This window comes from Anopheles nili, chromosome 2 (assembly GCF_943737925.1).
Source record: "Anopheles nili chromosome 2, idAnoNiliSN_F5_01, whole genome shotgun sequence".
Classification (NCBI taxonomy): Eukaryota; Metazoa; Arthropoda; class Insecta; order Diptera; family Culicidae; genus Anopheles; species Anopheles nili.
Genome location: NC_071291.1, coordinates 46,832,887 through 46,859,219, shown reverse-complemented (window position 1 = coordinate 46,859,219; position 26,333 = coordinate 46,832,887). Strand labels below are relative to the sequence as shown.

Sequence of the window (26,333 nt, the reverse complement as noted above, 5' to 3'; positions counted from 1 at the left end):
TCTTATGATCTGCTCTCCCTTGATCGCAAGCATGATCGAAAGTGATATTAAATATTAAGCCAGCTCTATTTGCGTACAATGCAGTATTCCGTGTCTCAACCGAAATTAGTCGAAACGGAACCAAATCATCATAATTATTCTATTTCTTACACTACACACGTTTGCTATGTTTGGTTATGTTATGGGCACCCTGGTTTCATTTAGCACACAATCCAAACCTCCAACGGATCGTGGGACTGAGCGGTTGCATGAACTGAATCGAAACATTAGAAAATGTCGCTAGTCTCGTGACTTGACACATCTCTTCGGTATTTTTGTTTTATCATTTACTGATTATCCATAACGCGCAGTCTACTGATATTTGGCATGCTATCCTTTTATATCTGGTAAATGATTTTGTGGAAGAAATTGTTTAAAAATCTACATGCAGTAGACGTCAAGTGAACACTAGCAATTAATTCGTAGCTTCTTGCCACCAAACGCATTCGTATGAAATGCTAATTCCAATGACTTTGAATATGTAGAACATATACGTGATTTTGTGCGAATGCATGGTTTTTGTTTGTTTATGTTTGGTTTCACAATTTTTATGTCTCTAAGGCAGTTTGTGTAGTAGAAAAGCAATGTTAATACAGACTTGTATGTTGTTGATAAGAGATTTATACGAATTTAAGCAAAATAAAAATAAATAACTAAAATTTTTTGAGTTCGCTAGTTGATTACGTTTTTTCTGTTCTTGAAAGCAAGTGAAGGAGTCACAGCAAATAGAAAAAAAAACAAAGAATGTAACATTACTCCTAATACGTGACGAAACATGTGATTTAGTGTATAACATTTCATATTGCACTTCATAATCATATGATGAGAAATATTTTTTCTCAATACGCATACAACAACAAAATTTTCTTTGTAAAATTTTTATTTTATATAAACAGTATTTTTCTAGTTTATGACCTATTGAATGAGATCTAAAAGTAATACTTTAAAAAGGCTTCTCATATAATTGAATTATCAATGGAATTACGTTTTAACATCAATCACACCTTAGTCGACTTCTTCCACCGTAGGTCCGGAACGGCCACCGAACCCGCCTGCCTGTTGGCCGCAACTCGTCGACGTCGTCGGACCCGCACTCGATTGCTGGTGCATCTTCGTCATGATCGGACTGCAGGCCCGCGTAAGCTCCTGCATTTTGTGCTCGTACTCGTCCTTCTCGGCCATGCCGTTGCCGTCGATCCATCGCAGCGTCTCGTCACAGTGATCCTGCACCGTTTTACGGTCGGCTTCGGACAGCTTGGAACCGGCGGATTCGAGGGATTGCTTCAGATTGAAACAGTACGCATCGAGCTGGTTGCGAGCAGCGATGCGTTCGCGCTGCTTCTCATCTTCCTCGCGGAACTTGTCGGCTTCGGACAACATGCGATCGATGTCCGCCTGCGACAAGCGGCCCTTGTCGTTTTTGATCGTGATGTTTTTCTCCTTGCCAGTGCTCATTTCCTTCGCCGAAACGTTGAGGATTCCGTTCGCGTCCAGATCGAAGGTCACCTCGACCTTTGGCACCCCGCGAGGAGCCGGCGGAATGCCCGAGAGGTCGAACTGACCAAGCAGATTGTTGTCCTTCGTCATAGCTCGCTCGCCCTCGAACACCTGGATCGACACGCCCGGCTGGTTGTCCGCGTAGGTCGAGAAGGTCTGCGTTTGCTTGCACGGAATGCGCGAGTTCCGCTCGATCAGCTTCGTCATCACGCCGCCGGCCGTTTCTATTCCGAGCGACAGTGGAGCCACGTCGACCAGCAGCACGTCCTGAATCTTTTCGTCCTTGTCGCCGCTCAGAATGGCCGCCTGCACTGCTGCACCGTACGCCACCGCCTCGTCGGGGTTGATCGACAGGTTGAGGGCTTTACCGCAAAAGAAGTTCTGTAACAGCGACTGCACCTTCGGGATGCGGGTCGAGCCGCCCACCAGCACGATGTCGTGGATGGAGCTCTTGTCCATCTTCGCATCCGACAGTGCCTTCTCCACCGGATGCAGCGTGGAACGGAACAGGTCCGAGCAGAGCTCCTCGAAGCGCGCCCGGCTGATCTTGGTGTAGTAGTCGATGCCATCCATCAGCGCGTCGATCTCGATCGTTGCCTCCGTGCTGGAGGAGAGCGTTCGCTTGGCCCGCTCACAGGCCGTCCTCAGACGGCGCAGTGCGCGCGCATTCTTGGACAGATCCTTCTTGAATTTGCGCTTGAACTCCTCGGTGAAGTGGCCCACTAGCCGGTTGTCGAAGTCTTCGCCTCCAAGATGTGTGTCGCCGGCAGTGGCCCGCACCTCGAACAGGGAGCCCTCGTCGATGGTCAGAATGGAGACATCGAACGTTCCGCCGCCGAGATCGAATATCAGCACGTTGCGCTCTCCCTTCAGGTTCTTGTCCAGACCGTACGCCAGGGCGGCCGCCGTTGGCTCGTTGATGATTCGCATCACATTGAGCCCCGCGATGGCGCCGGCGTCCTTCGTGGCTTGCCGCTGGCTGTCGTTGAAATAGGCTGGCACCGTGATGACCGCATTCTTGACCGACTGGCCCAGGTACGCTTCGGCAGTTTCCTTCATTTTCGTCAGCACCATCGAGCTGATCTCCTCTGGAGCGAACGTTTTCCGCTCACCTTTGAACTCGACCCGTATTTTCGGCTTGCCGCCATCGTTCACCACCGTGAACGGCCAGTGCTTCAGATCGGCCTGGATCTTCGGGTCGTCGTACTTGCGTCCGATCAGCCGCTTCGCATCGAACACCGTGTTCGTTGGGTTCATGGCGACCTGGTTCTTGGCCGCGTCCCCGATCAGTCGCTCCGTGTCCGAGAAGCCGACGTAGCTCGGCGTCGTCCGGTTGCCCTGGTCGTTGGCAATGATTTCCACTTTCCCGTGCTGGAACACACCCACGCACGAATACGTGGTGCCCAGATCAATACCGATCGCAGATGGCATGTTGACGGGGGTATAGTTTTTATTTTTGCCGAATGTGTGTAGGATTTTCACAAACGAATCAACCCTTCACGACTGTACTGCAGGACTCGTTGTTCACTTAAATTGTGGTTGATTTCGTCCAATCGTGTAATCAAATTCAAATATCACGTGTAGATTTGCGCGACTTTCTTCAATCACTCACTTCCTTACTGGTTTGTTTGCTTGCGTACTGTTCACTTGCGTGCTGTTCGCTTGTACTTTGTGTTCTGTTGTCGGCTGCTCGAACAGCGGGTATATATATGGCGCGCAGTTGATTTCTAGAAGATTCGACATGCCTCTAGAAAGTGCGCGAATACGCTCGTGCGCGATGGATAGTGCTCGAATATCAAGTCCCGAATGTGCTCGAAACGTGTCTCGGCTTCGATAAGTAAAGTAGTTGATGCTGCATGAATGCTGCAAGCGTACGCCTATCTCTCGTATGATATTTAATGCTATGATTCATGAATCCATACACTTCTTCAAAATACGGTGTCCGTTATTTGCTTATGATATGTCAACAAGAAAGCGTACAATATAGATTTTGAATCACCTCGTGGCGATTATTAAACTCGATTTTATCACAAAAGAAAAGAGCATCTGCAATCAAATTTCATTGGATTCAAGGTTTAATAATAGCCAATGGCCCATTGACAATTCATGCATGCAGCTATCCAGCTACAACCAAGAATGACTTAATATCAAAGTTGCCTCACTGTGTCAACAGAATGACTAGTTAATTTGCAGGTAGTTCAATAAGCAGCATATATCGTGCATTTGCATATGCGAGCAATCTTTGACACTGCATTCTTCTTCTTTCTTCAATCTTTGACACTGCATTAAGACATTATATTTTATCAAAGCATGCAAAATGCTGTAAGGAATGTTATTCATTTGAGATCAGGAGTAAGTGGATTGAAAAGTGTGTGATTTGTTTCACGTATCATCTTCAATTATACAACTCTATTCCGAAACATATTAACTTACCATTTTGAAAGCCAGTGAAAACGAATTTCAATTGTGTTCTGCTGTGTGGCATTTATTTATGGATATTTAATAGTTTCTTCTTTTTTCTGGAATTTTTGTTTGTTTTTGAAACATTTGTTTTTCGTTATTATTGTCATTTTATAAGGTTCTAAGAAGTGCTTCTTAGAAATATTAGTACATTGATTTTATTTCTTTTCCATATGATTGTAAGGAACGAAACATATTCATAGGTGACGAAAAACGTCCAAACAGTATCGTAAAAGGTTGTTTGTCCAACAATCCTTTCCTTATCAATCTTTTGTGCATCTATACCTGCAGATAAACGGTTCTTAATTATACATTATTCAATTAAAATACTGCCAGTTTACAGAGACATACTTTGATTTACGGCTTCCCACGTACCAACTGCTTATACTCTTGAAAGAAGTATTCGACATCAAAAATGGAAAAAGAGCTATGGAAAACCATTCAGTGACCCAGCTTACCGGGAAATCTATACTTCAACCATCTAAACTATAGATGGGGTGTAGTCCAAGGTGAGTGTATCGAACATGTTGACGAAACCGTTGGAATCTCACGGGGGTTTGCGGCTAGGAAACAATCTCTCTTGTTTCTCAATTTAGATCTAGAGGATGTCATGCAAAGCGCAGGACATTGACATCAAAGAACATCTGGCGGCGGTGTGCAAGGTATGACGTGTGCTGTACGATCCATAAATTTCTCCCAATTTCTTTGTAGTAATTCGATCCAAATTACTGCCATTTCTCTAAATATTTTTCGTTTCGTATGATAAACCCGTTCTTGCCAAAATCTTTCCGTCTAATCTTTGGCATCGTTTGCGGTATGGAATAGGTAAAAGATTTTATTTATGCCAACTTTTTTCTACATTCACCCTTTCGAAACATCCTCTGGATCATTTATAATTTTTCTTGGATCAGTCATATAAATCCCTCTACGTAGCAATAAGGAAAAGTAACACGTTGCTCTATCCTAATCATGCATGCCGTTCAAAATCTTTCTAGTTTTCTTTCGCTTACGCTTAATTCATCATTAATGCTGCCTGGAAACAATTGTCCTTTTTTCCTTTATTTTCCACTTGTATTGCAGCTCCTTTTCAAAACGCCATTCCATATTCGTAATCATTACTCTCTGTAAACTAAATTTGATTTTGTTTACTTCAACCATATTTTCAACGCAACTAAACATAATTAAAAATGAAATCTTGCTGGAAAAGCGCATTGCGTTATTTATATCTATATGTCGATGAATATTTTGCACTTTTTTTGTGAATTTCTTTTATTCCGGAAATGACCATTCCTTTCCCCTTCGTGATGTAAAAGTCACACATTTAAAAGAATGAAAAAAAAAACGATAGTATCGCTGAGCGTTTTTTGAACATTCCAGCAAGTGAGGATTGTAAGGGCTCCTTTATGCCCCATTTTCGCATTGACGAAGCTCTTACTTTGCTACTTCTTGCATGGACTGTGTTTAAGCGAACACAGCGAACAGTAAGTATGGAGTTTTTCAGGACTTTTTTGCTTCATTTCCTTTAAATAAGACATGATTGGTGTGCTTGATCATATTTTTCAACACTTTAACAGGAGGAGCTTGAATGGGAGCTCTTGTTTCTCTTCGCCTAGGGAACAGAAACTCCACTGCTAAAAATTTTGAGTAAGAAGAATTATTACTATGACCGAATAGTTGTTTTGGTAATACAGAGAGGAGGCTCTTTGGAAACTCCTCTTTGTTTCCCAACAGCGTGTATGAATCTTCGACAACATTTGTACTCCTTAGTGAATATTTTGTGGTACAAAAATATACTATTTCCTCCTTTAGCTACAAACCGGGAAACTTATACTTTATCACATATTGTATAGAGAGTTTTAAGAAATGCATACGCAAAATTTAGGACAAATCAGATGTCATTTGTATTATGAACTTTTTTATTTTGCAGGGGACCGGAGCGTTAAGCTTCTTTATAAAATGATTTAAAAACATGTTCAGACAAATAGGTCATCATCTGAATTTTGTAATGCCATTAAAAGGCATATATATTGTTTCATAATAGGGGAAAAGAGTGGTACAGAAGATGGCCTATTTCATTGGGGTAACTGAAGCTTTGGTTTTTGCTCCAAAAAGATAAAAGAAGCTTGTGTGCCATATTGCCCAAAATTGTGTTCATCGTTTGTATTTTAAAGCAAATATTATAGACTTTTTCGACGGAAAGGTCGTATGGAAGCCCCTCTTTGTTTGCCAACAGAGTAGCTGCCGTTTCTGATGCTTTTATAGAAATGAAAAAGACGCATACATCACAAATTTCTATCATATCGGTAATTCTTTGTATTTTTTAGTAATTAGTATAGATTTGTTAGAAGAGAGTTGCATGGGAACCCCCTTTTTACTTCGTCGGGGTGGTTGTTGCTTTCAACACTTCTGCAGAATGTAAAAAGAAACATGTTTGCCGAGTTTCAGCCAAATCGGACGCCATTTACAGTTTTGAGCGAATAATATTTACTTTTTGGTAGGTGGGGGGATTGTGTGGAAACCCCCTTTATTCCCCATTAAGCGAACGGATACTTTGCCAGTCTTAATTTTCTGTAATGAAACACACTAAATATCAGCCAAATCCGGCATCATTTGTATTTTTAAAAGAATATTCGTGAATTGAGGTTGTATGAGAGGCTCCGTTCTGGAGGGGTTCTAAAAAAAATCAATAAACCAAATCCCTAAATCCGAGACTGTCATACACCAATGTACCAAGTTTGGTGTAAATCGGTTAAAAACGCCATTGAGGCGCAGATGTATATATATATATATATATATATATATATATATATATATATATATATATATATATATATATATATATATATATATATATATATATATATCCCTTAGTAAGCAGTAGTATCCATTAGTAATTAGTAAGTCCATAGTAGTCCATAAAATTAATTAGTAACAATTCATTCTTATGGTTATTGTGACGTTATTCAATTCTGGCTACATTCCATTTTTGCAGAGTTATTATGGCTAAACTTAATTCTAGCATTACTGGCTTAAATTATGAAATTTTCCATTTTATCATTACTGCTCGTCAAAAGAAATGAAATCAGTTATCCTTCACGAACGCAATCATCCTTCGCAAAACTTTGTAAATAGTAACAGTAAATGTTATGATAGTAGCTTGTATCTTAAAACAATACAATATTCTTGTTTTGTTGCTTAGTTGCAACACCAAAGATCAATTAGTTCGATCAAATGCGTCTCCCGATGCCGAATGTGATAACAATAGTGGTGCGCAAACAGCAACGTGGTTTCATGCAGTCAAAAGACTCCTGTAAAGTGCACACCCTGCTAAAACCCGATGACTGTTTGACAAAAATTTATCCTACTTGTGAATTTGCAAATTAAACAGTAAATGTTTGGATCTTTTGTAGATCTTCTTGCTCGGAGAAACTCAATACCTAGAACGAAGGATTATTTTGCTTATTTCAAGGGCGAATTACTAGTGTACAAGCAGTACAAAATAGTTGATCGATCGATCAATTATCAATGCTCAATGTCTTTATATTTTTGGCTGTTTAATTGTCCATGATAATAAGCGATTTGGATTACTTTCTCAACTTGTTTAACAATAAAATAGCAATAATTGGTTTCGATTGAAATGCAACATATATTTATATTTCAGTCGTTTGATAGTTGCTTCTCTTCTTTGGTGATGCACTACATACTTATTCGTAATCGCTTACACTCTATCTTAAGTCTACTTATCACGCATACTGTACAGTGAATGTTTCCCCCATTTCCATGGGGATAATTTAACATCGTCTAGTTTAGCGTAGCGTCTAGCACTTTAGTCGACTTCTTCCACCGTAGGTCCGGAACGGCCACCGAACCCGCCTGCCTGTTGGCCGCAACTCGTCGACGTCGTCGGACCCGCACTCGATTGCTGGTGCATCTTCGTCATGATCGGACTGCAGGCCCGCGTAAGCTCCTGCATTTTGTGCTCGTACTCGTCCTTCTCGGCCATGCCGTTGCCGTCGATCCATCGCAGCGTCTCGTCACAGTGATCCTGCACCGTTTTACGGTCGGCTTCGGACAGCTTGGAACCGGCGGATTCGAGGGATTGCTTCAGATTGAAACAGTACGCCTCGAGCTGGTTGCGAGCGGCGATGCGTTCGCGCTGTTTCTCATCTTCCTCGCGGAACTTGTCAGCTTCGGACAACATGCGATCGATGTCCGCCTGCGACAAGCGGCCCTTGTCGTTTTTGATCGTGATGTTTTTCTCCTTACCAGTGCTCATTTCCTTCGCCGAAACGTTGAGGATTCCGTTCGCGTCCAGATCGAAGGTCACCTCGACCTTTGGCACCCCGCGTGGAGCCGGCGGAATGCCCGAGAGGTCGAACTGACCAAGCAGATTGTTGTCCTTCGTCATAACTCGCTCGCCCTCGAACACCTGGATCGACACGCCCGGCTGGTTGTCCGCGTAGGTCGAGAAGGTCTGCGTTTGCTTGCACGGAATGCGCGAGTTCCGCTCGATCAGCTTCGTCATCACGCCGCCGGCCGTTTCTATTCCGAGCGACAGTGGAGCCACGTCGACCAGCAGCACGTCCTGGATCTTTTCGTCCTTGTCGCCGCTCAGAATGGCCGCCTGCACTGCTGCACCGTACGCCACCGCCTCGTCGGGGTTGATCGACAGGTTGAGGGCTTTACCGCAAAAGAAGTTCTGTAACAGCGACTGCACCTTCGGGATGCGGGTCGAGCCGCCCACCAGCACGATGTCGTGGATGGAGCTCTTGTCCATCTTCGCATCCGACAGTGCCTTCTCCACCGGATGCAGCGTGGAACGGAACAGGTCCGAGCAGAGCTCCTCGAAGCGCGCCCGGCTGATCTTGGTGTAGTAGTCGATGCCATCCATCAGCGCGTCGATCTCGATCGTTGCCTCCGTGCTGGAGGAGAGCGTTCGCTTGGCCCGCTCACAGGCCGTCCTCAGACGGCGCAGTGCGCGCGCATTTTTGGACAGATCCTTCTTGAATTTGCGCTTGAACTCCTCGGTGAAGTGGCCCACCAGCCGGTTGTCGAAGTCTTCGCCTCCAAGATGTGTGTCGCCGGCAGTGGCCCGCACCTCGAACAGGGAGCCCTCGTCGATGGTCAGAATGGAGACATCGAACGTTCCGCCGCCGAGATCGAATATCAGCACGTTGCGCTCTCCCTTCAGGTTCTTGTCCAGACCGTACGCCAGGGCGGCCGCCGTTGGCTCGTTGATGATTCGCATCACATTGAGCCCCGCGATGGCGCCGGCGTCCTTCGTGGCTTGCCGCTGGCTGTCGTTGAAATAGGCTGGCACCGTGATGACCGCATTCTTGACCGACTGGCCCAGGTACGCTTCGGCAGTTTCCTTCATTTTCGTCAGCACCATCGAGCTGATCTCCTCTGGAGCGAACGTTTTCCGCTCACCTTTGAACTCGACCCGTATTTTCGGCTTGCCGCCATCGTTCACCACCGTGAACGGCCAGTGCTTCAAATCGGCCTGGATCTTCGGGTCGTCGTACTTGCGTCCGATCAGCCGCTTCGCATCGAACACCGTGTTTGTTGGGTTCATGGCGACCTGGTTCTTGGCCGCGTCCCCGATCAGTCGCTCCGTGTCCGTGAAGCCGACGTAGCTCGGCGTCGTCCGGTTGCCCTGGTCGTTGGCAATGATTTCCACTTTCCCGTGCTGGAACACACCCACGCACGAATACGTGGTGCCCAGATCAATACCGATCGCAGATGGCATGTTGACGGGGGTATAGTTTTTATTTTTGCCGAATGTGTGTAGGATTTTCACAAACGAATCAACCTTTCACGACTGTACTTCAGGACTCGTTGTTCACTTAAATTGTGGTTGATTTCGTCCAATCGTGTAATCAAATTCAAATATCACGTGTAGATTTGCGCGACTTTCTTCAATCACTCACTTCCTTACTGGTTTGTTTGCTTGCGTACTGTTCACTTGCGTGCTGTTCGCTTGTACTTTGTGTTCTGATGTCGGCTGCTCGAACAGCGGGTATATATATGGCGCGCAGTTGATTTCTAGAAGATTCGACATGCATCTAGAAAGTGCGCGAATACGCTCGTGCGCGATGGATAGCGCTCGAATATCAAGTCCCGAATGTGCTCGAAACGTGTCTCGGCTCGCATTAATGAAGCAGTCGATACTGAGCGAACGTGCTATGGCTATCTCTCGCACATGGTCGGGATGAGCATGCAATGATTCATGGATCTATTTGCATGCTTATCAGCACGGTGTCCGCTATTCATTTTTTTATTTTAAATATATATTTTAAATATTTGTTGTTGGCTTGTTTGTTGTAGGCTTCAAAATTATACTTTTGCGATCTAGGCTATTCCGTCGGCTATATCACTAGCGATACCAGGACGTTAACAATGAAAAAACATTGTTTATCTGCAACAGTTATCATCCTAGTAGAATTTGATGTCATAAATACAAGGGTAGTGAATTGCAATTGGTCCATGGGAGTTTTCAAAAAGCAAACTCGAGAATTTTCGCTGTATTATTTCAATTCTGGTTCTTCATGATTGCGCATATGGACTACAGATTGCCATACTCTATAAATATATTTTCATAGAAGTACGTAAAAATTAGGCTCAAATGATAATGAAAATAGGTTTTTAAACATAATTTGTTTTTTAAATTTTTGGACTTCCAGATGGCGCCACAACGCATGTTGTTTTATCATTATTTTTAAGAATTACAGAGTAATCAATATATGAAGTCATGTTAAAAATACTTTATTTAGAGTAAAATATCAATCTGGCTACTTATAAAGTATTTAAATAGTTTAAAAACTATTTCAAAATTATTATTTGTTTTAAAAAAGTTACATTTAAAGCGGCTTTTTATTTTTATTGATTTTTTTCTTTAATTCTGGTATATTTGTATTAATCAAAATAAATTTGTACAAGAAAACTAAAAAAACGAAAAGGGTACTGCTTCTCAAATAGTTTAAATCCCAAATTTATCATCTAAACTGTTTGATGATCTCTATACGCAGTTTCATTAACAATCAAGCTATTATCAATTTTTGATAATAGCTTGGCACTCTTCAACGTAACAGATATCCAAATTTCATTCATTTCATTTATAATTGCAAACAATATCAAAATTAAACAATTTTTAATTTTTTTAATAAGCATAATTATTTCCAGTACAATTCGCTGCCTTTACACGAGTAGAAATAAAAACAAATAATCAAAATCACCATTTTCATATCAAAAATATGGATAATTGAATCCAAACTTAATCTTTCGCCAGAATTGCAAATACTGCTTTTATTTGTGCTAATACACACATCAACTAACAAGTATTTGTTAAAGATTCGGGATACAAAAAAATTGTTTGCGTCAGAATTTAACTCCAAACGAATTCGAGTTTATTAAAAAGTGCAAACCAAATTAAATTCCCTATTTTGATTTTCGTGAATGTTCAGTCCTATTAACCCTAGAACATTATTGGCGCATATCTATTGATCCTTTTCTTAAACAACTAATTGGAACAGAAGAATGTAACATTATATCTCCTGCATCTGCAGTAGCTAATACCTTGTGTGCTGTAACTGGATTTTCATACCAGCTGTATAGCTTTAATAACAGATTGTACGAGACTAGACAGTAAATCTTAATTTTTTTAATGTCTATGGTTTGTTTGCAATTTATTTTGATACTTTTTTTATACAAATAGAAGACATATTTGTAATTCAAGGTATCAATCAGTTATGCCACAAAACTAAGGCGATTGTTTTTAAAAATAGAGAATAACATGTGCAAACGTATCAGGCGCTTCCAAGATACGGTCAGTCAATTTCAGTTGCTAAACATTTAGATCTGTTCCTTAGAACAGTTATTTATCCGAAGTATGTATACTTTTACTTGAACAGATTATTGATGCGTTTGTTTTGTGATTTAAAGATTCGCAAAGTTTAGCTTGTTGATGGGAAAGGTGAAAAATGTTGCCCCTTTTAGTATATAACAATATGCAAACTAAGATATCGCGTATTCTCAAAGATTTGTTTGATTATCACGGTAAATTTGTAGCATGCGAAATCTTGGAAACATTTTTAGATAAAAAATATGTTCATTGAGATATAGTACTTATTCTAGACCCTTAAGAAAACATAATTTGTATTTATTATTATCTCATGTTAGCCACACACTAGGCACCTCCACCCCAAATCTAGTTACGTAAAAAAACTTGTGTTAAGCGTGGCTGGATGCGAAACCTTCAAAAATGATTAGTTTAATACCTAACGATTAACATACATTTCACTTGGAAACACGACTGTTTAAGCATGTTTTTAACTTATAACCAAAGTTGGAAAAGCTCATTTTTTAAATTTTTGTGGACATATTTTGATAAAAATCTCATATTTACTTTGATAAAAAACATGTTTTGACTCAATCATAAGAAAAAATACATAAAATTCTTACAAATGATATATGTAATATATTTGTATGATAGTAAATAATGATGTTTTCGGTATCAAAAGATGTACCATCAGAACGTCGTTTTTGAAACATTTTGAACAACTTTTTTGATTTCGAAGCTTTATATCTCAGTAACTAGATTTTTTACAAATCTACATTTTCTAAATTCTCCTAATTAACATGTTTTCTGTCGAATGGTATATAAATCGCAACAATCGGAGATGGTCAATTTTTTGCCGTTTTGACCGCGCCCGCCCCAACGTTTATTACTTTTGCACCTATCACAGATTCAGAACTATTTGTAATTTGGAATAGTCATTGGCGCATGCGTAAAGTTCAATGTCATCACCAAACATTCGAAAGTTTACGTCATCTTACATGAAATACGCAACGTTAAAAAACAACAGGAAAAGAAGTGGTTCAAAATAGCTTCCTTGAGGGAAACCGGGCATATATTAAATCGAATTTGACTATTATCGAACAAATGTTACACTACACATACCATCAGACAGGTACGACTGGAGCCAAACAAGAATTTGCTAATAACAAGTAAAAAAATTGAAAACCTGTCAATGGTTTTGACAATCAATTTGGGTATCAAAGTTGCTTCACAAACAAGTACTTCATTCATGACAGCCGAGACACGTTTCGAGCACATTCGGGAATTGATATTCGAGCACTATCCATCGCGCACGAGCGTATTCGCGCACTTTCTAGATGCATGTCGATTCTTCTAGAAATCAACTGCGCGTCATATATATACCCGCTGTTCGAGCAGCCGACATCAGAACACAAAGTACAAGCGAACAGCACGCAAGTGAACAGTACGCAAGCAAACAAACCAGTAAGGAAGTGAGTGATTGAAGAAAGTCGCGCAAATCTACACGTGATATTTGAATTTGATTACACGATTGGACGAAATCAACCACAATTTAAGTGAACAACGAGTCCTGAAGTACAGTCGTGAAAGGTTGATTCGTTTGTGAAAATCCTACACACATTCGGCAAAAATAAAAACTATACCCCCGTCAACATGCCATCTGCGATCGGTATTGATCTGGGCACCACGTATTCGTGCGTGGGTGTGTTCCAGCACGGGAAAGTGGAAATCATTGCCAACGACCAGGGCAACCGGACGACGCCGAGCTACGTCGGCTTCACGGACACGGAGCGACTGATCGGGGACGCGGCCAAGAACCAGGTCGCCATGAACCCAACAAACACGGTGTTCGATGCGAAGCGGCTGATCGGACGCAAGTACGACGACCCGAAGATCCAGGCCGATTTGAAGCACTGGCCGTTCACGGTGGTGAACGATGGCGGCAAGCCGAAAATACGGGTCGAGTTCAAAGGTGAGCGGAAAACGTTCGCTCCAGAGGAGATCAGCTCGATGGTGCTGACGAAAATGAAGGAAACTGCCGAAGCGTACCTGGGCCAGTCGGTCAAGAATGCGGTCATCACGGTGCCAGCCTATTTCAACGACAGCCAGCGGCAAGCCACGAAGGACGCCGGCGCCATCGCGGGGCTCAATGTGATGCGAATCATCAACGAGCCAACGGCGGCCGCCCTGGCGTACGGTCTGGACAAGAACCTGAAGGGAGAGCGCAACGTGCTGATATTCGATCTCGGCGGCGGAACGTTCGATGTCTCCATTCTGACCATCGACGAGGGCTCCCTGTTCGAGGTGCGGGCCACTGCCGGCGACACACATCTTGGAGGCGAAGACTTCGACAACCGGCTGGTGGGCCACTTCACCGAGGAGTTCAAGCGCAAATTCAAGAAGGATCTGTCCAAAAATGCGCGCGCACTGCGCCGTCTGAGGACGGCCTGTGAGCGGGCCAAGCGAACGCTCTCCTCCAGCACGGAGGCAACGATCGAGATCGACGCGCTGATGGATGGCATCGACTACTACACCAAGATCAGCCGGGCGCGCTTCGAGGAGCTCTGCTCGGACCTGTTCCGTTCCACGCTGCATCCGGTGGAGAAGGCACTGTCGGATGCGAAGATGGACAAGAGCTCCATCCACGACATCGTGCTGGTGGGCGGCTCGACCCGCATCCCGAAGGTGCAGTCGCTGTTACAGAACTTCTTTTGCGGTAAAGCCCTCAACCTGTCGATCAACCCCGACGAGGCGGTGGCGTACGGTGCAGCAGTGCAGGCGGCCATTCTGAGCGGCGACAAGGACGAAAAGATCCAGGACGTGCTGCTGGTCGACGTGGCTCCACTGTCGCTCGGAATAGAAACGGCCGGCGGCGTGATGACGAAGCTGATCGAGCGGAACTCGCGCATTCCGTGCAAGCAAACGCAGACCTTCTCGACCTACGCGGACAACCAGCCGGGCGTGTCGATCCAGGTGTTCGAGGGCGAGCGAGTTATGACGAAGGACAACAATCTGCTTGGTCAGTTCGACCTCTCGGGCATTCCGCCGGCTCCACGCGGGGTGCCAAAGGTCGAGGTGACCTTCGATCTGGACGCGAACGGAATCCTCAACGTTTCGGCGAAGGAAATGAGCACTGGTAAGGAGAAAAACATCACGATCAAAAACGACAAGGGCCGCTTGTCGCAGGCGGACATCGATCGCATGTTGTCCGAAGCTGACAAGTTCCGCGAGGAAGATGAGAAACAGCGCGAACGCATCGCCGCTCGCAACCAGCTCGAGGCGTACTGTTTCAATCTGAAGCAATCCCTCGAATCCGCCGGTTCCAAGCTGTCCGAAGCCGACCGTAAAACGGTGCAGGATCACTGTGACGAGACGCTGCGATGGATCGACGGCAACGGCATGGCCGAGAAGGACGAGTACGAGCACAAAATGCAGGAGCTTACGCGGGCCTGCAGTCCGATCATGACGAAGATGCACCAGCAATCGAGTGCGGGTCCGACGACGTCGACGAGTTGCGGCCAACAGGCAGGCGGGTTCGGTGGCCGTTCCGGACCTACGGTGGAAGAAGTCGACTAAAGTGCTAGACGCTACGCTAAACTAGACGATGTTAAATTATCCCCATGGAAATGGGGGAAACATTCACTGTACAGTATGCGTGATAAGTAGACTTAAGATAGAGTGTAAGCGATTACGAATAAGTATGTAGTGCATCACCAAAGAAGAGAAGCAACTATCAAACGACTGAAATATAAATATATGTTGCATTTCAATCGAAACCAATTATTGCTATTTTATTGTTAAACAAGTTGAGAAAGTAATCCAAATCGCTTATTATCATGGACAATTAAACAGCCAAAAATATAAAGACATTGAGCATTGATAATTGATCGATCGATCAACTATTTTGTACTGCTTGTACACTAGTAATTCGCCCTTGAAATAAGCAAAATAATCCTTCGTTCTAGGTATTGAGTTTCTCCGAGCAAGAAGATCTACAAAAGATCCAAACATTTACTGTTTAATTTGCAAATTCACAAGTAGGATAAATTTTTGTCAAACAGTCATCGGGTTTTAGCAGGGTGTGCACTTTACAGGAGTCTTTTGACTGCATGAAACCACGTTGCTGTTTGCGCACCACTATTGTTATCACATTCGGCATCGGGAGACGCATTTGATCGAACTAATTGATCTTTGGTGTTGCAACTAAGCAACAAAACAAGAATATTGTATTGTTTTAAGATACAAGCTACTATCATAACATTTACTGTTACTATTTACAAAGTTTTGCGAAGGATGATTGCGTTCGTGAAGGATAACTGATTTCATTTCTTTTGACGAGCAGTAATGATAAAATGGAAAATTTCATAATTTAAGCCAGTAATGCTAGAATTAAGTTTAGCCATAATAACTCTGCAAAAATGGAATGTAGCCAGAATTGAATAACGTCACAATAACCATAAGAATGAATTGTTACTAATTAATTTTATGGACTACTATGGACTTACTAATTACTAATGGATACTACTGCTTACTAAGGGATATATATATATATATATATATATATATATATATATATATATATATATATATATATATATATATATATATATATATATACATCTGCGCCTCAATGGCGTTTTTAACCGATTTACACCAAACTTGGTACATTGGTGTATGACAGTCTCGGATTTAGGGATTTGGTTTATTGATTTTTTTTAGAACCCCTCCAGAACGGAGCCTCTCATACAACCTCAATTCACGAATATTCTTTTAAAAATACAAATGATGCCGGATTTGGCTGATATTTAGTGTGTTTCATTACAGAAAATTAAGACTGGCAAAGTATCAGTTCGCTTAATGGGGAATAAAGGGGGTTTCCACACAATCCCCCCACCTACCAAAAAGTAAATATTATTCGCTCAAAACTGTAAATGGCGTTCGATTTGGCTGAAACTCGGCAAACATGTTTCTTTTTACATTCTGCAGAAGTGTTGAAAGCAACAACCACCCCGACGAAGTAAGAAGGGGGTTCCCATGCAACTCTCTTCTAACAAATCTATACTAATTATTAAAAAATACAAAGAATTACCGATATGATAGAAATTTGTGATGTATGCGTCTTTTTCATTTCTATAAAAGCATCAGAAACGGCAGCTACTCTGTTGGCAAACAAAGAGGGGCTTCCATACGACCTTTCCGTCGAAAAAGTCTATAATATTTGCTTTAAAATGCAAACGATGAACACAATTTTGGGCAATATGGCACACAAGCCTCTTTTAACTTTTTTGAGCAAAAACCAAAGCTTCAGTTACCCCAATGAAATAGGCCATCTTCTGTACCACTCTTTTCCCCTATTATGAAACAATATATATGCCTTTTAATGGCATTACAAAATTCAGATGATGACCTATTTGTCTGAACATGTTTTTAAATCATTTTATAAAGAAGCTTAACGCTCCGGTCCCCTGCAAAATAAAAAAGTTCATAATACAAATGACATCTGATTTGTCCTAAATTTTGCGTATGCATTTCTTAAAACTCTCTATACAATATGTGATAAAGTATAAGTTTCCCGGTTTGGAGCTAAAGGAGGAAATAGTATATTTTTGTACCACAAAATATTCACTAAGGAGTACAAATGTTGTCGAATTCAACTCAAATTTTATCACCGATAACAAAGAGTTTCAAAATTTCAGAACAAACAAACGAGAACCAAATGGTTGTCCCTTCCCCTCCACCAAACAGAAAAAAATATTATTGAAAAATAAATGTGGCTTGGAATTCGATTGAGACATGGTACAAATGCATCTTACTATTCGTAACGCGTCGAAGATTCATACACGCTGGTGGGAAACAAACATAGAGGAGTTTCCAAAGAGCCTCCTCTCTGTATTACCAAAACAACTATTCGGTCATAGCAACAATTCTTCTTACTCAAAATTTTTAGCAGTGGAGTTTCTGTTCCCTAGGCGAAGAGAAACAAGAGCTCCCATTCAAGCTCCTCCTGTTAAAGTGTTGAAAAATATGATCAAGCACACCAATCATGTCTTATTTAAAGGAAATGAAGCAAAAAAGTCCTGAAAAACTCCATACTTACTGTTCGCTGTGTTCGCTTAAACACAGTCCATGCAAGAAGTAGCAAAGTAAGAGCTTCGTCAATGCGAAAATGGGGCATAAAGGAGCCCTTACAATCCTCACTTGCTGGAATGTTCAAAAAACGCTCAGCGATACTAGCGTTTTTTTTTTCATTCTTTTAAACGTGTGACTTTTACATCACGAAGGGGAAAGGAATGGTCATTTCCGGAATAAAAGAAATTCACAAAAAAAGTGCAAAATATTCATCGACATATAGATATAAATAACGCAATGCGCTTTTCCAGCAAGATTTCATTTTTAATTATGTTGAGTTGCGTTGAAAATATGTTTGAAGTAAACAAAATCAAATTTAGTTTACAGAGAGTAATGATTACGAATATGGAATGGCGTTTTGAAAAGGAGCTGCAATACAAGTGGAAAATAAAGGAAAAAAGGACAATTGTTTCCAGGCAGCATTAATGATGAATTAAGCGTAAGCGAAAGAAAACTAGAAAGATTTTGAACGGCATGCATGCTTAGGATAGAGCAACGTGTTACTTTTCCTTATTGCTACGTAGAGGGATTGATATGACTGATCCAAGAAAAATTATAAATGATCCAGAGGATGTTTCGAAAGGGTGAATGTAGAAAAAAGTTGGCATAAATAAAAACTTTTACCTATTCCATACCGCAAACGATGCCAAAGATTAGACGGAAAGATTTTGGCAAGAACGGGTTTATCATACGAAACGAAAAATATTTAGAGAAATGGCAGTTGTGGAATAACAAGAGAAGAGAATATTTGATATAAAATTCTTTACTGAATAGTTAATATGACTGAAAGAGTAGAATTGTTGAAAAAAGAGTTCAGTATAGTTTGAAAAAGCATAGTATAGCCATTTGTATAACGTGTTTCAAAAGCAACAGAGAAAGATGAATTAGACGAAATAGTAAACCTTCAAAGACGAACCTAGGAATTGAGTCAAAAGAGCAAATACTAAAAGTGAAAAGAAAGACGAATAGATACATCGAAGTTTGAATGACAAGAGCATTCGAGAAAGGACCCACAATATTCCCTTACGCAATCTCAACCCGAATGAAATCAGGTTAATCAGCTAGTTCCCTAATAAAAATGCATTTCATATTGATCTCATTAGGGATGCGATAGGTAGATCATTGGAGGCTGTCTTGATTTTTTCTTATAAAATGATCTTCAATAGGAGAGTAAAAAAAAGTGCTTGATACGATCACTAAAGAGGCTTTGAGGCTCCTTTGACCGGCTCTCATTGTTGAGTGCAACAGGTATATCCTTCCAGTTTTCGTCACCGTCTGGATGTCAGGATCCTCAAACACATGACATTGGGAGAAATTTATGGATCGTACAGCACACGTCATACCTTGCACACCGCCGCCAGATGTTCTTTGATGTCAATGTCCTGCGCTTTGCATGACAACCTCTAGATCTAAATTGAGAAACAAGAGAGATTGTTTCCTAGCCGCAAACCCCCGTGAGATTCCAACGGTTTCGTCAACATGTTCGATACACTCACCTTGGACTACACCCGATCTATAGTCTAGATGGTTGAAGTATAGATTTCCCGGTAAGCTGGGTCACTGAATGGTTTTCCATAGCTCTTTTTTCATTTTTGATGTCGAATACTTCTTTCAAGTGTATAAGCAGTTGGTACGTGGGAAGCCGTAAATCAAAGTATGTCTCTGTAAACTGGCAAAGTATTTTAATTGAATAATGTATAATGAAGAACCGTTTATCTACAGGTATAGACGCACAAAAGATTGATAAGGAAAGGATTGTTGGACAAACAACTTTTTGTTTTACGATACTGTTTGGACGTTCTTCGTCACCTATGAATATGTTTCGTTCCTTACAATCATATGGAAAAGAAATAAAATCAATGTACTAATATTTCTAAGAAGCACTTCTTAGAACCTTATAAAATGACAATAATAACGAAAAACAAATGTTTCAAAAACAAACAAAAATTCAAGAAAAAAGAAGAAACTATTAAATAGCCATAAATAAATGCCACACAGCAGAACACAATTGAATTTCGATTTCACTGGCTTTCAAAATGGTAAGTTAATATGTTTCGGAATAGAGTTGTATAATTGAAGACGATACGTGAAACAAATCACACACTTTTCAATCCACTTACTCCTGATCTCAAATGAATAACATTCCTTATAGCATTTTGCATGCTTTGATAAAATATAATGTCTTAATGCAGTGTCAAAGATTGAAGAAAGAAGAAGAATGCAGTGTCAAAGATTGCTCGCATATGCAAATGCACGATATATGCTGCTTATTGAACTACCTGCAAATTAACTAGTCATTCTGTTGACACAGTGAGGCAACTTTGATATTAAGTCATTCTTGGTTGTAGCTGGATAGCTGCATGCATGAATTGTCAATGGGCCATTGGCTATTATTAACCCTTGAATCCAATGAAATTTGATTGCAGATGCTCTTTTCTTTTGTGATAAAATCGAGTTTAATAATCGCCACGAGGTGATTCAAAATCTATATTGTACGCTTTCTTGTTGACATATCATAAGCAAATAACGGACACCGTATTTTGAAGAAGTGTATGGATTCATGAATCATAGCATTAAATATCATACGAGAGATAGGCGTACGCTTGCAGCATTCATGCAGCATCAACTACTTTACTTATCGAAGCCGAGACACGTTTCGAGCACATTCGGGACTTGATATTCGAGCACTATCCATCACGCACGAGCGTATTCGCGCACTTTCTAGAGGCATGTCGAATCTTCTAGAAATCAACTGCGCGCCATATATATACCCGCTGTTCGAGCAGCCGACATCAGAACACAAAGTACAAGCGAACAGCACGCAAGTGAACAGTACGCAAGCAAACAAACCAGTAAGGAAGTGAGTGATTGAAGAAAGTCGCGCAAATCTACACGTGATATTTGAATTTGATTACACGATTGGACGAAATCAACCACAATTTAAGTGAACAACGAGTCCTGAAGTACAGTCGTGAAGGGTTGATTCGTTTGTGAAAATCCTACACACATTCGGCAAAAATAAAAACTATACCCCCGTCAACATGCCATCTGCGATCGGTATTGATCTGGGCACCACGTATTCGTGCGTGGGTGTGTTCCAGCACGGGAAAGTGGAAATCATTGCCAACGACCAGGGCAACCGGACGACGCCGAGCTACGTCGGCTTCTCGGACACGGAGCGACTGATCGGGGACGCGGCCAAGAACCAGGTCGCCATGAACCCAACGAACACGGTGTTCGATGCGAAGCGGCTGATCGGACGCAAGTACGACGACCCGAAGATCCAGGCCGATCTGAAGCACTGGCCGTTCACGGTGGTGAACGATGGCGGCAAGCCGAAAATACGGGTCGAGTTCAAAGGTGAGCGGAAAACGTTCGCTCCAGAGGAGATCAGCTCGATGGTGCTGACGAAAATGAAGGAAACTGCCGAAGCGTACCTGGGCCAGTCGGTCAAGAATGCGGTCATCACGGTGCCAGCCTATTTCAACGACAGCCAGCGGCAAGCCACGAAGGACGCCGGCGCCATCGCGGGGCTCAATGTGATGCGAATCATCAACGAGCCAACGGCGGCCGCCCTGGCGTACGGTCTGGACAAGAACCTGAAGGGAGAGCGCAACGTGCTGATATTCGATCTCGGCGGCGGAACGTTCGATGTCTCCATTCTGACCATCGACGAGGGCTCCCTGTTCGAGGTGCGGGCCACTGCCGGCGACACACATCTTGGAGGCGAAGACTTCGACAACCGGCTGGTGGGCCACTTCACCGAGGAGTTCAAGCGCAAATTCAAGAAGGATCTGTCCAAAAATGCGCGCGCACTGCGCCGTCTGAGGACGGCCTGTGAGCGGGCCAAGCGAACGCTCTCCTCCAGCACGGAGGCAACGATCGAGATCGACGCGCTGATGGATGGCATCGACTACTACACCAAGATCAGCCGGGCGCGCTTCGAGGAGCTCTGCTCGGACCTGTTCCGTTCCACGCTGCATCCGGTGGAGAAGGCACTGTCGGATGCGAAGATGGACAAGAGCTCCATCCACGACATCGTGCTGGTGGGCGGCTCGACCCGCATCCCGAAGGTGCAGTCGCTGTTACAGAACTTCTTCTGCGGTAAAGCCCTCAACCTGTCGATCAACCCTGACGAGGCGGTGGCGTACGGTGCAGCAGTGCAGGCGGCCATTCTGAGCGGCGACAAGGACGAAAAGATTCAGGACGTGCTGCTGGTCGACGTGGCTCCACTGTCGCTCGGAATAGAAACGGCCGGCGGCGTGATGACGAAGCTGATCGAGCGGAACTCGCGCATTCCGTGCAAGCAAACGCAGACCTTCTCGACCTACGCGGACAACCAGCCGGGCGTGTCGATCCAGGTGTTCGAGGGCGAGCGAGCTATGACGAAGGACAACAATCTGCTTGGTCAGTTCGACCTCTCGGGCATTCCGCCGGCTCCACGCGGGGTGCCAAAGGTCGAGGTGACCTTCGATCTGGACGCGAACGGAATCCTCAACGTTTCGGCGAAGGAAATGAGCACTGGCAAGGAGAAAAACATCACGATCAAAAACGACAAGGGCCGCTTGTCGCAGGCGGACATCAATCGCATGTTGTCCGAAGCTGACAAGTTCCGCGAGGAAGATGAGAAACAGCGCGAACGCATCGCCGCTCGCAACCAGCTCGAGGCGTACTGTTTCAATCTGAAGCAATCCCTCGAATCCGCCGGTTCCAAGCTGTCCGAAGCCGACCGTAAAACGGTGCAGGATCACTGTGACGAGACGCTGCGATGGATCGACGGCAACGGCATGGCCGAGAAGGACGAGTACGAGCACAAAATGCAGGAGCTTACGCGGGCCTGCAGTCCGATCATGACGAAGATGCACCAGCAATCGAGTGCGGGTCCGACGACGTCGACGAGTTGCGGCCAACAGGCAGGCGGGTTCGGTGACCGTTCCGGACCTACGGTGGAAGAAGTCGACTAAGGTGCTAGACGCTACACTAAACTAGACGATGTTAAATTATCCCCATGGAAATGGGGGAAACATTCACTGTACAGTATGCGTGATAAGTAGACTTAAGAAAGAGTGTTAGCGATTACGAATAAGTATGTGGTGCATCACCAAAGAAGAGAAGCAACTATCAAACGACTGAAATATAAATATATGTTGCATTTCAATCGAAACCAATTGTTATATTTTTGAACACAAAGTGTCTCTCGTGATCGTAGTGCTTTTTCTAATTCGCAACTAAATCGTTTACTATCTTGGATTATTATTGGATACTTGGATTATTAAATTAAAAAATTAGCAACATAAAAGCTATGAGCATCGATAAAGGATCAGCTACTCCGACCAGCCCTATGTCCCTCGGTTTGAGCAACTAATCGCGAATCTTCTAAAACCCAAATACTAAATATGCGATCGCGAAAATCAAAATCATACAATGAGAACTGTAAACTAAGAACTATACACCATCATTCTTAATAATTAATATTAATTGATTATGAATTAAATATGAAGCAAATCAAACTTATTAATACGACCGAATGCAAATTTGAATATTTCAGGCTTTATCGTATGCAATTTGAACGCTGCTTGTGCATGCTATGCGTAGATGAACGTTATATGATTACGTTAATAAAAGAATATTTATCATGCATGTATAAAGTAGTTGTTGACAATTGGGGTCCAAATTCTATCGCACGTTTATTACATTAGTTTCGGTAAAATAGATAGATTAATTTGAAATGTTACTATTCACTACAGTTGTAACAATATCCAGAGTTGTTTTCTGGCAGTATGACTAAAGCGTAACGTTCTGACTTTAGATACGAAATTTATTAAATTGATTGTTTTATTTGATGCATTGTAACAGTTTTGTAATTTTTTGACGGCCAATTCCAGCTATATTCTATAATAAAGCTTGCCAGACGATGAATACACAAGACGAAAATTTTATATGTTTATATGTCGATATTTTCTTTACTAAACACGAGCTTTTACACATGATTTAAAATGTTAGATATGTTACACAAGGTTATGAAATGTTCTTTTCATTGATATTTCAGCAGGTGACTTTCATTTTCAGACAATGTAATAGGTTATTAAGTATTTGAAAGGAACGATTGGATCCTACAAAACGGTTAAATCAGGATGTTCATGAAATGTTTATAAAATTAATGATGAACTATACCGTTACATCGTTGCAAATTATAATAAAGAACACATTTGCATCAGCATGCACTAAATACAGGAGGTGTTAAATAAACATTGTCGAAGTAAGGGTGACTCATTGCGCTTTTTGGCGAAAGACGTTTAGTTGGATCGTATTGCATTAGCTCACTGAACAGAGCTTGTACGTCTGAATCATGTTGCATTTCTCCCGGTAACGGCTGCGCTTCCCAATTAGGGAAAGCATGTTTGAAATCTGTTAGATGCGATACACCCGGCCACGATTTCTCATTCGGAGTTCCCATTTGACGGAATATTTTGTATAATTGATCTATCTCGCTATCGCCCGGGAAGAGAGGACGTTTTAAAATCATTTCAGCGAAAATACATCCTAAGCTCCAAGTATCTACACCAATGCAGTAAAACTTGGTTCCGAGTAGAATCTCAGGGGCACGATACCAAAGGGTTACAACTTCGTGCGTGTATATACGTATTGGGAAGTTGATGGCGCGCGCCAACCCAAAGTCGGCCAGCTTTATGTGACCATAACGATCGATCAGCAAATTTTGTGGTTTAAGATCACGATGTAAAATACGATTTAAATGACAAAACGCAATCGCATCTAGCATCTGGTGCATGTAGCTTTTGACAAGCATTGGAGTGAAGCTAGTTTTATGCCGGTCAAGCATTTTTTTTAGATCCATGTCCAAATATTCAAACACCATATAAATGCTGCAATCAATAACGATTACATCGAACAATTCCACTATCGAATGATGCTTCAAATCCTTCAGCAATGAAATCTCTCGCATGGCTGTTGATGGAACACCTTCCGATTCGCTGCAACGCGAACGAAAATATGTTAAAAAATATACAAATAAGTTGTGAATCAAACTAAAATTACCTATCCAGTCGAATACGTTTAAGTGCTACATATTTCTGCCCTTGAATATCTTTTGCTTTGTACACGACTCCATAGGTGCCTTCGCCGATTTTTTCCACACGATCATAACCGCCTACCCGTTTCATTTCCTCACAGTCGCTTGTGTCGTATTTTAGCAGCATTCTATTCGACAAAGGTTTCAAAATTGTTAAAACTCATTCAATAGATGGAAAAAGAAAACATCTAGCCAATGAAAAAATATGAATAAAACCATTAGAAGTGCAGTCGCCGTTTCGTTCCGATGATTGTTGTTTCGTTATGCTTGATTTTAACGCGCCAAAACTGACAGTGAGATGTTTTGTTGTGTACGTCTGCTAAATTTTCCAGCTACCAGTGCTGCCAAATTCGTCCAAAAATATCCGTTGTTATGTTGTGCTCGAAATTCAAACCGCTCGAATTTGATTTGAAATAATAACGAGATTGATACGTTGTAGAAATTAAAATAAATATAAAAAAATTAAAATAAATATAAAAATATAACATCACTTAAAGCTATGTCAATTGAACTAACAATGATTTGCTGGTTTTGACAATTGTTATGACAATTTGTCTCATCCTTTTTTCGATTATGATCGTTTTGTGCACATATACAAGATACCGTCTTAAGCTACAGGTTGTACTAGACACTGTCATATAGATTACTGACATCCTGCATACATTGTCTAACTTTATTAACCATTGTTTAACTACAAAGGCTTCTTAGTAGATTCATTTGCTTTAATAGATTTTTCTGTTGTCAAATTGTTTTAAAGTTTTGTATTGCACCGTTCAGTGCTTCAAATTTTTGAAGAATCTTGTAGCAATGGTGATTAGCAGGGAAAAAGTTACGGTCGTACTTATTAAATTGACCCTTTGTTCAACCTAGTTCCGTGAGAGGGGCATTCAAAATTTAGAAACGCTAATTTTAGGGGTTCTCCTCTACTAATCGCTCCAGGATCTAACCCACGTTAGTAGTGAAGAAACTATTTGTTTCCGAATGTCATATATTTGGAAAAGTACTGGCGAGATAAAAACCAACACGATTATCCAACCAGCGTTCCATCAAATGGTTAGGCAAATACATCTTGGAGAAATACACATGGGTGACCATACCTTGAGACTCGTCTAATACACATTAACCATGTTTAGGTATAGCCTTTATGGCAAACATATAGCGAAATACGAATACACAGTTTCGAGTTCCATATTTATTTTCAGGGTAAAATCATAGGCATCGGCAAAAAAAACAGTTCAAGATAGGAAATTGAATGGTTTGATGAAAGATAGTCTTATTATT

The 26,333-nt window shown here is 42.0% G+C and overlaps 5 protein-coding genes across 10 annotated transcripts; 2 read left to right on the top strand and 3 right to left on the bottom strand.

Annotated features, from left to right (window-relative positions):
* Positions 1-814: 814 nt before the first annotated feature.
* LOC128721088 (heat shock protein 70 B2) lies at positions 815-3,798 on the bottom strand. 3 transcript variants are annotated; one of them, XM_053814805.1, is made up of 2 exons: positions 1,134-3,202; positions 815-1,091 (listed from the first exon to the last, which is right to left on the bottom strand). In XM_053814805.1, exons 1-2 carry the CDS (start codon positions 2,965-2,967, stop codon positions 1,045-1,047), a joined length of 1,881 nt encoding a protein of 626 aa, XP_053670780.1. In that variant the 5' UTR covers positions 2,968-3,202; the 3' UTR covers positions 815-1,044. The 3 variants fall into 3 exon arrangements, with proteins under 3 accessions (XP_053670780.1, XP_053670781.1, XP_053670779.1); XM_053814806.1 differs by adding an exon at positions 3,790-3,798 and having other exon boundaries at positions 828-2,970; XM_053814804.1 differs by having other exon boundaries at positions 828-3,202.
* A 3,737-nt stretch (positions 3,799-7,535) lies between these two features.
* LOC128721163 (heat shock protein 70 B2-like) lies at positions 7,536-9,980 on the bottom strand. Of its 2 annotated transcripts, XM_053814888.1 has the most exons (2): positions 7,912-9,980; positions 7,536-7,869 (listed from the first exon to the last, which is right to left on the bottom strand). In XM_053814888.1, exons 1-2 carry the CDS (start codon positions 9,743-9,745, stop codon positions 7,823-7,825), a joined length of 1,881 nt encoding a protein of 626 aa, XP_053670863.1. In that variant the 5' UTR covers positions 9,746-9,980; the 3' UTR covers positions 7,536-7,822. The 2 variants fall into 2 exon arrangements, with proteins under 2 accessions (XP_053670863.1, XP_053670862.1); XM_053814887.1 differs by having other exon boundaries at positions 7,601-9,980.
* Positions 9,981-13,251: 3,271 nt separating this feature from the next.
* Positions 13,252-15,696, top strand: LOC128724071 (heat shock protein 70 B2-like). Of its 2 annotated transcripts, XM_053817945.1 has the most exons (2): positions 13,252-15,320; positions 15,363-15,696. In XM_053817945.1, the coding sequence occupies exons 1-2, from the start codon at positions 13,487-13,489 to the stop codon at positions 15,407-15,409; spliced, it is 1,881 nt and encodes a 626-aa protein (XP_053673920.1). In that variant the 5' UTR covers positions 13,252-13,486; the 3' UTR covers positions 15,410-15,696. The 2 variants fall into 2 exon arrangements, with proteins under 2 accessions (XP_053673920.1, XP_053673847.1); XM_053817872.1 differs by having other exon boundaries at positions 13,252-15,631.
* A 5,072-nt stretch (positions 15,697-20,768) lies between these two features.
* Positions 20,769-23,484, top strand: LOC128724254 (heat shock protein 70 B2-like). 2 transcript variants are annotated; one of them, XM_053818091.1, is made up of 2 exons: positions 20,769-22,837; positions 22,880-23,484. In XM_053818091.1, the coding sequence occupies exons 1-2, from the start codon at positions 21,004-21,006 to the stop codon at positions 22,924-22,926; spliced, it is 1,881 nt and encodes a 626-aa protein (XP_053674066.1). In that variant the 5' UTR covers positions 20,769-21,003; the 3' UTR covers positions 22,927-23,484. The 2 variants fall into 2 exon arrangements, with proteins under 2 accessions (XP_053674066.1, XP_053673995.1); XM_053818020.1 differs by having other exon boundaries at positions 20,769-23,484.
* A 555-nt stretch (positions 23,485-24,039) lies between these two features.
* Positions 24,040-25,179, bottom strand: LOC128724439 (cyclin-dependent kinase 2). The gene is made up of 2 exons (XM_053818200.1): positions 25,019-25,179; positions 24,040-24,954 (listed from the first exon to the last, which is right to left on the bottom strand). The coding sequence occupies exons 1-2, from the start codon at positions 25,177-25,179 to the stop codon at positions 24,177-24,179; spliced, it is 939 nt and encodes a 312-aa protein (XP_053674175.1). The 3' UTR covers positions 24,040-24,176.
* Positions 25,180-26,333: the final 1,154 nt, after the last annotated feature.

Excerpts from the sequence above, each read along its gene's own strand:
- LOC128721088 (XM_053814806.1), bottom strand. The coding sequence starts at position 2,967 with ATGCCATCTGCGATCGGTATTGATCTGGGCACCACGTATTCGTGCGTG.
- LOC128721163 (XM_053814887.1), bottom strand. The coding sequence starts at position 9,745 with ATGCCATCTGCGATCGGTATTGATCTGGGCACCACGTATTCGTGCGTG.
- LOC128724071 (XM_053817872.1), top strand. The coding sequence starts at position 13,487 with ATGCCATCTGCGATCGGTATTGATCTGGGCACCACGTATTCGTGCGTG.
- LOC128724254 (XM_053818020.1), top strand. The coding sequence starts at position 21,004 with ATGCCATCTGCGATCGGTATTGATCTGGGCACCACGTATTCGTGCGTG.
- LOC128724439 (XM_053818200.1), bottom strand. The coding sequence starts at position 25,179 with ATGCTGCTAAAATACGACACAAGCGACTGTGAGGAAATGAAACGGGTA. Across the intron at positions 24,955-25,018 it reads AAACGTATTCGACTGGATAG|CGAATCGGAAGGTGTTCCAT; the intron begins GTAATTTTAGTT and ends TTCGCGTTGCAG.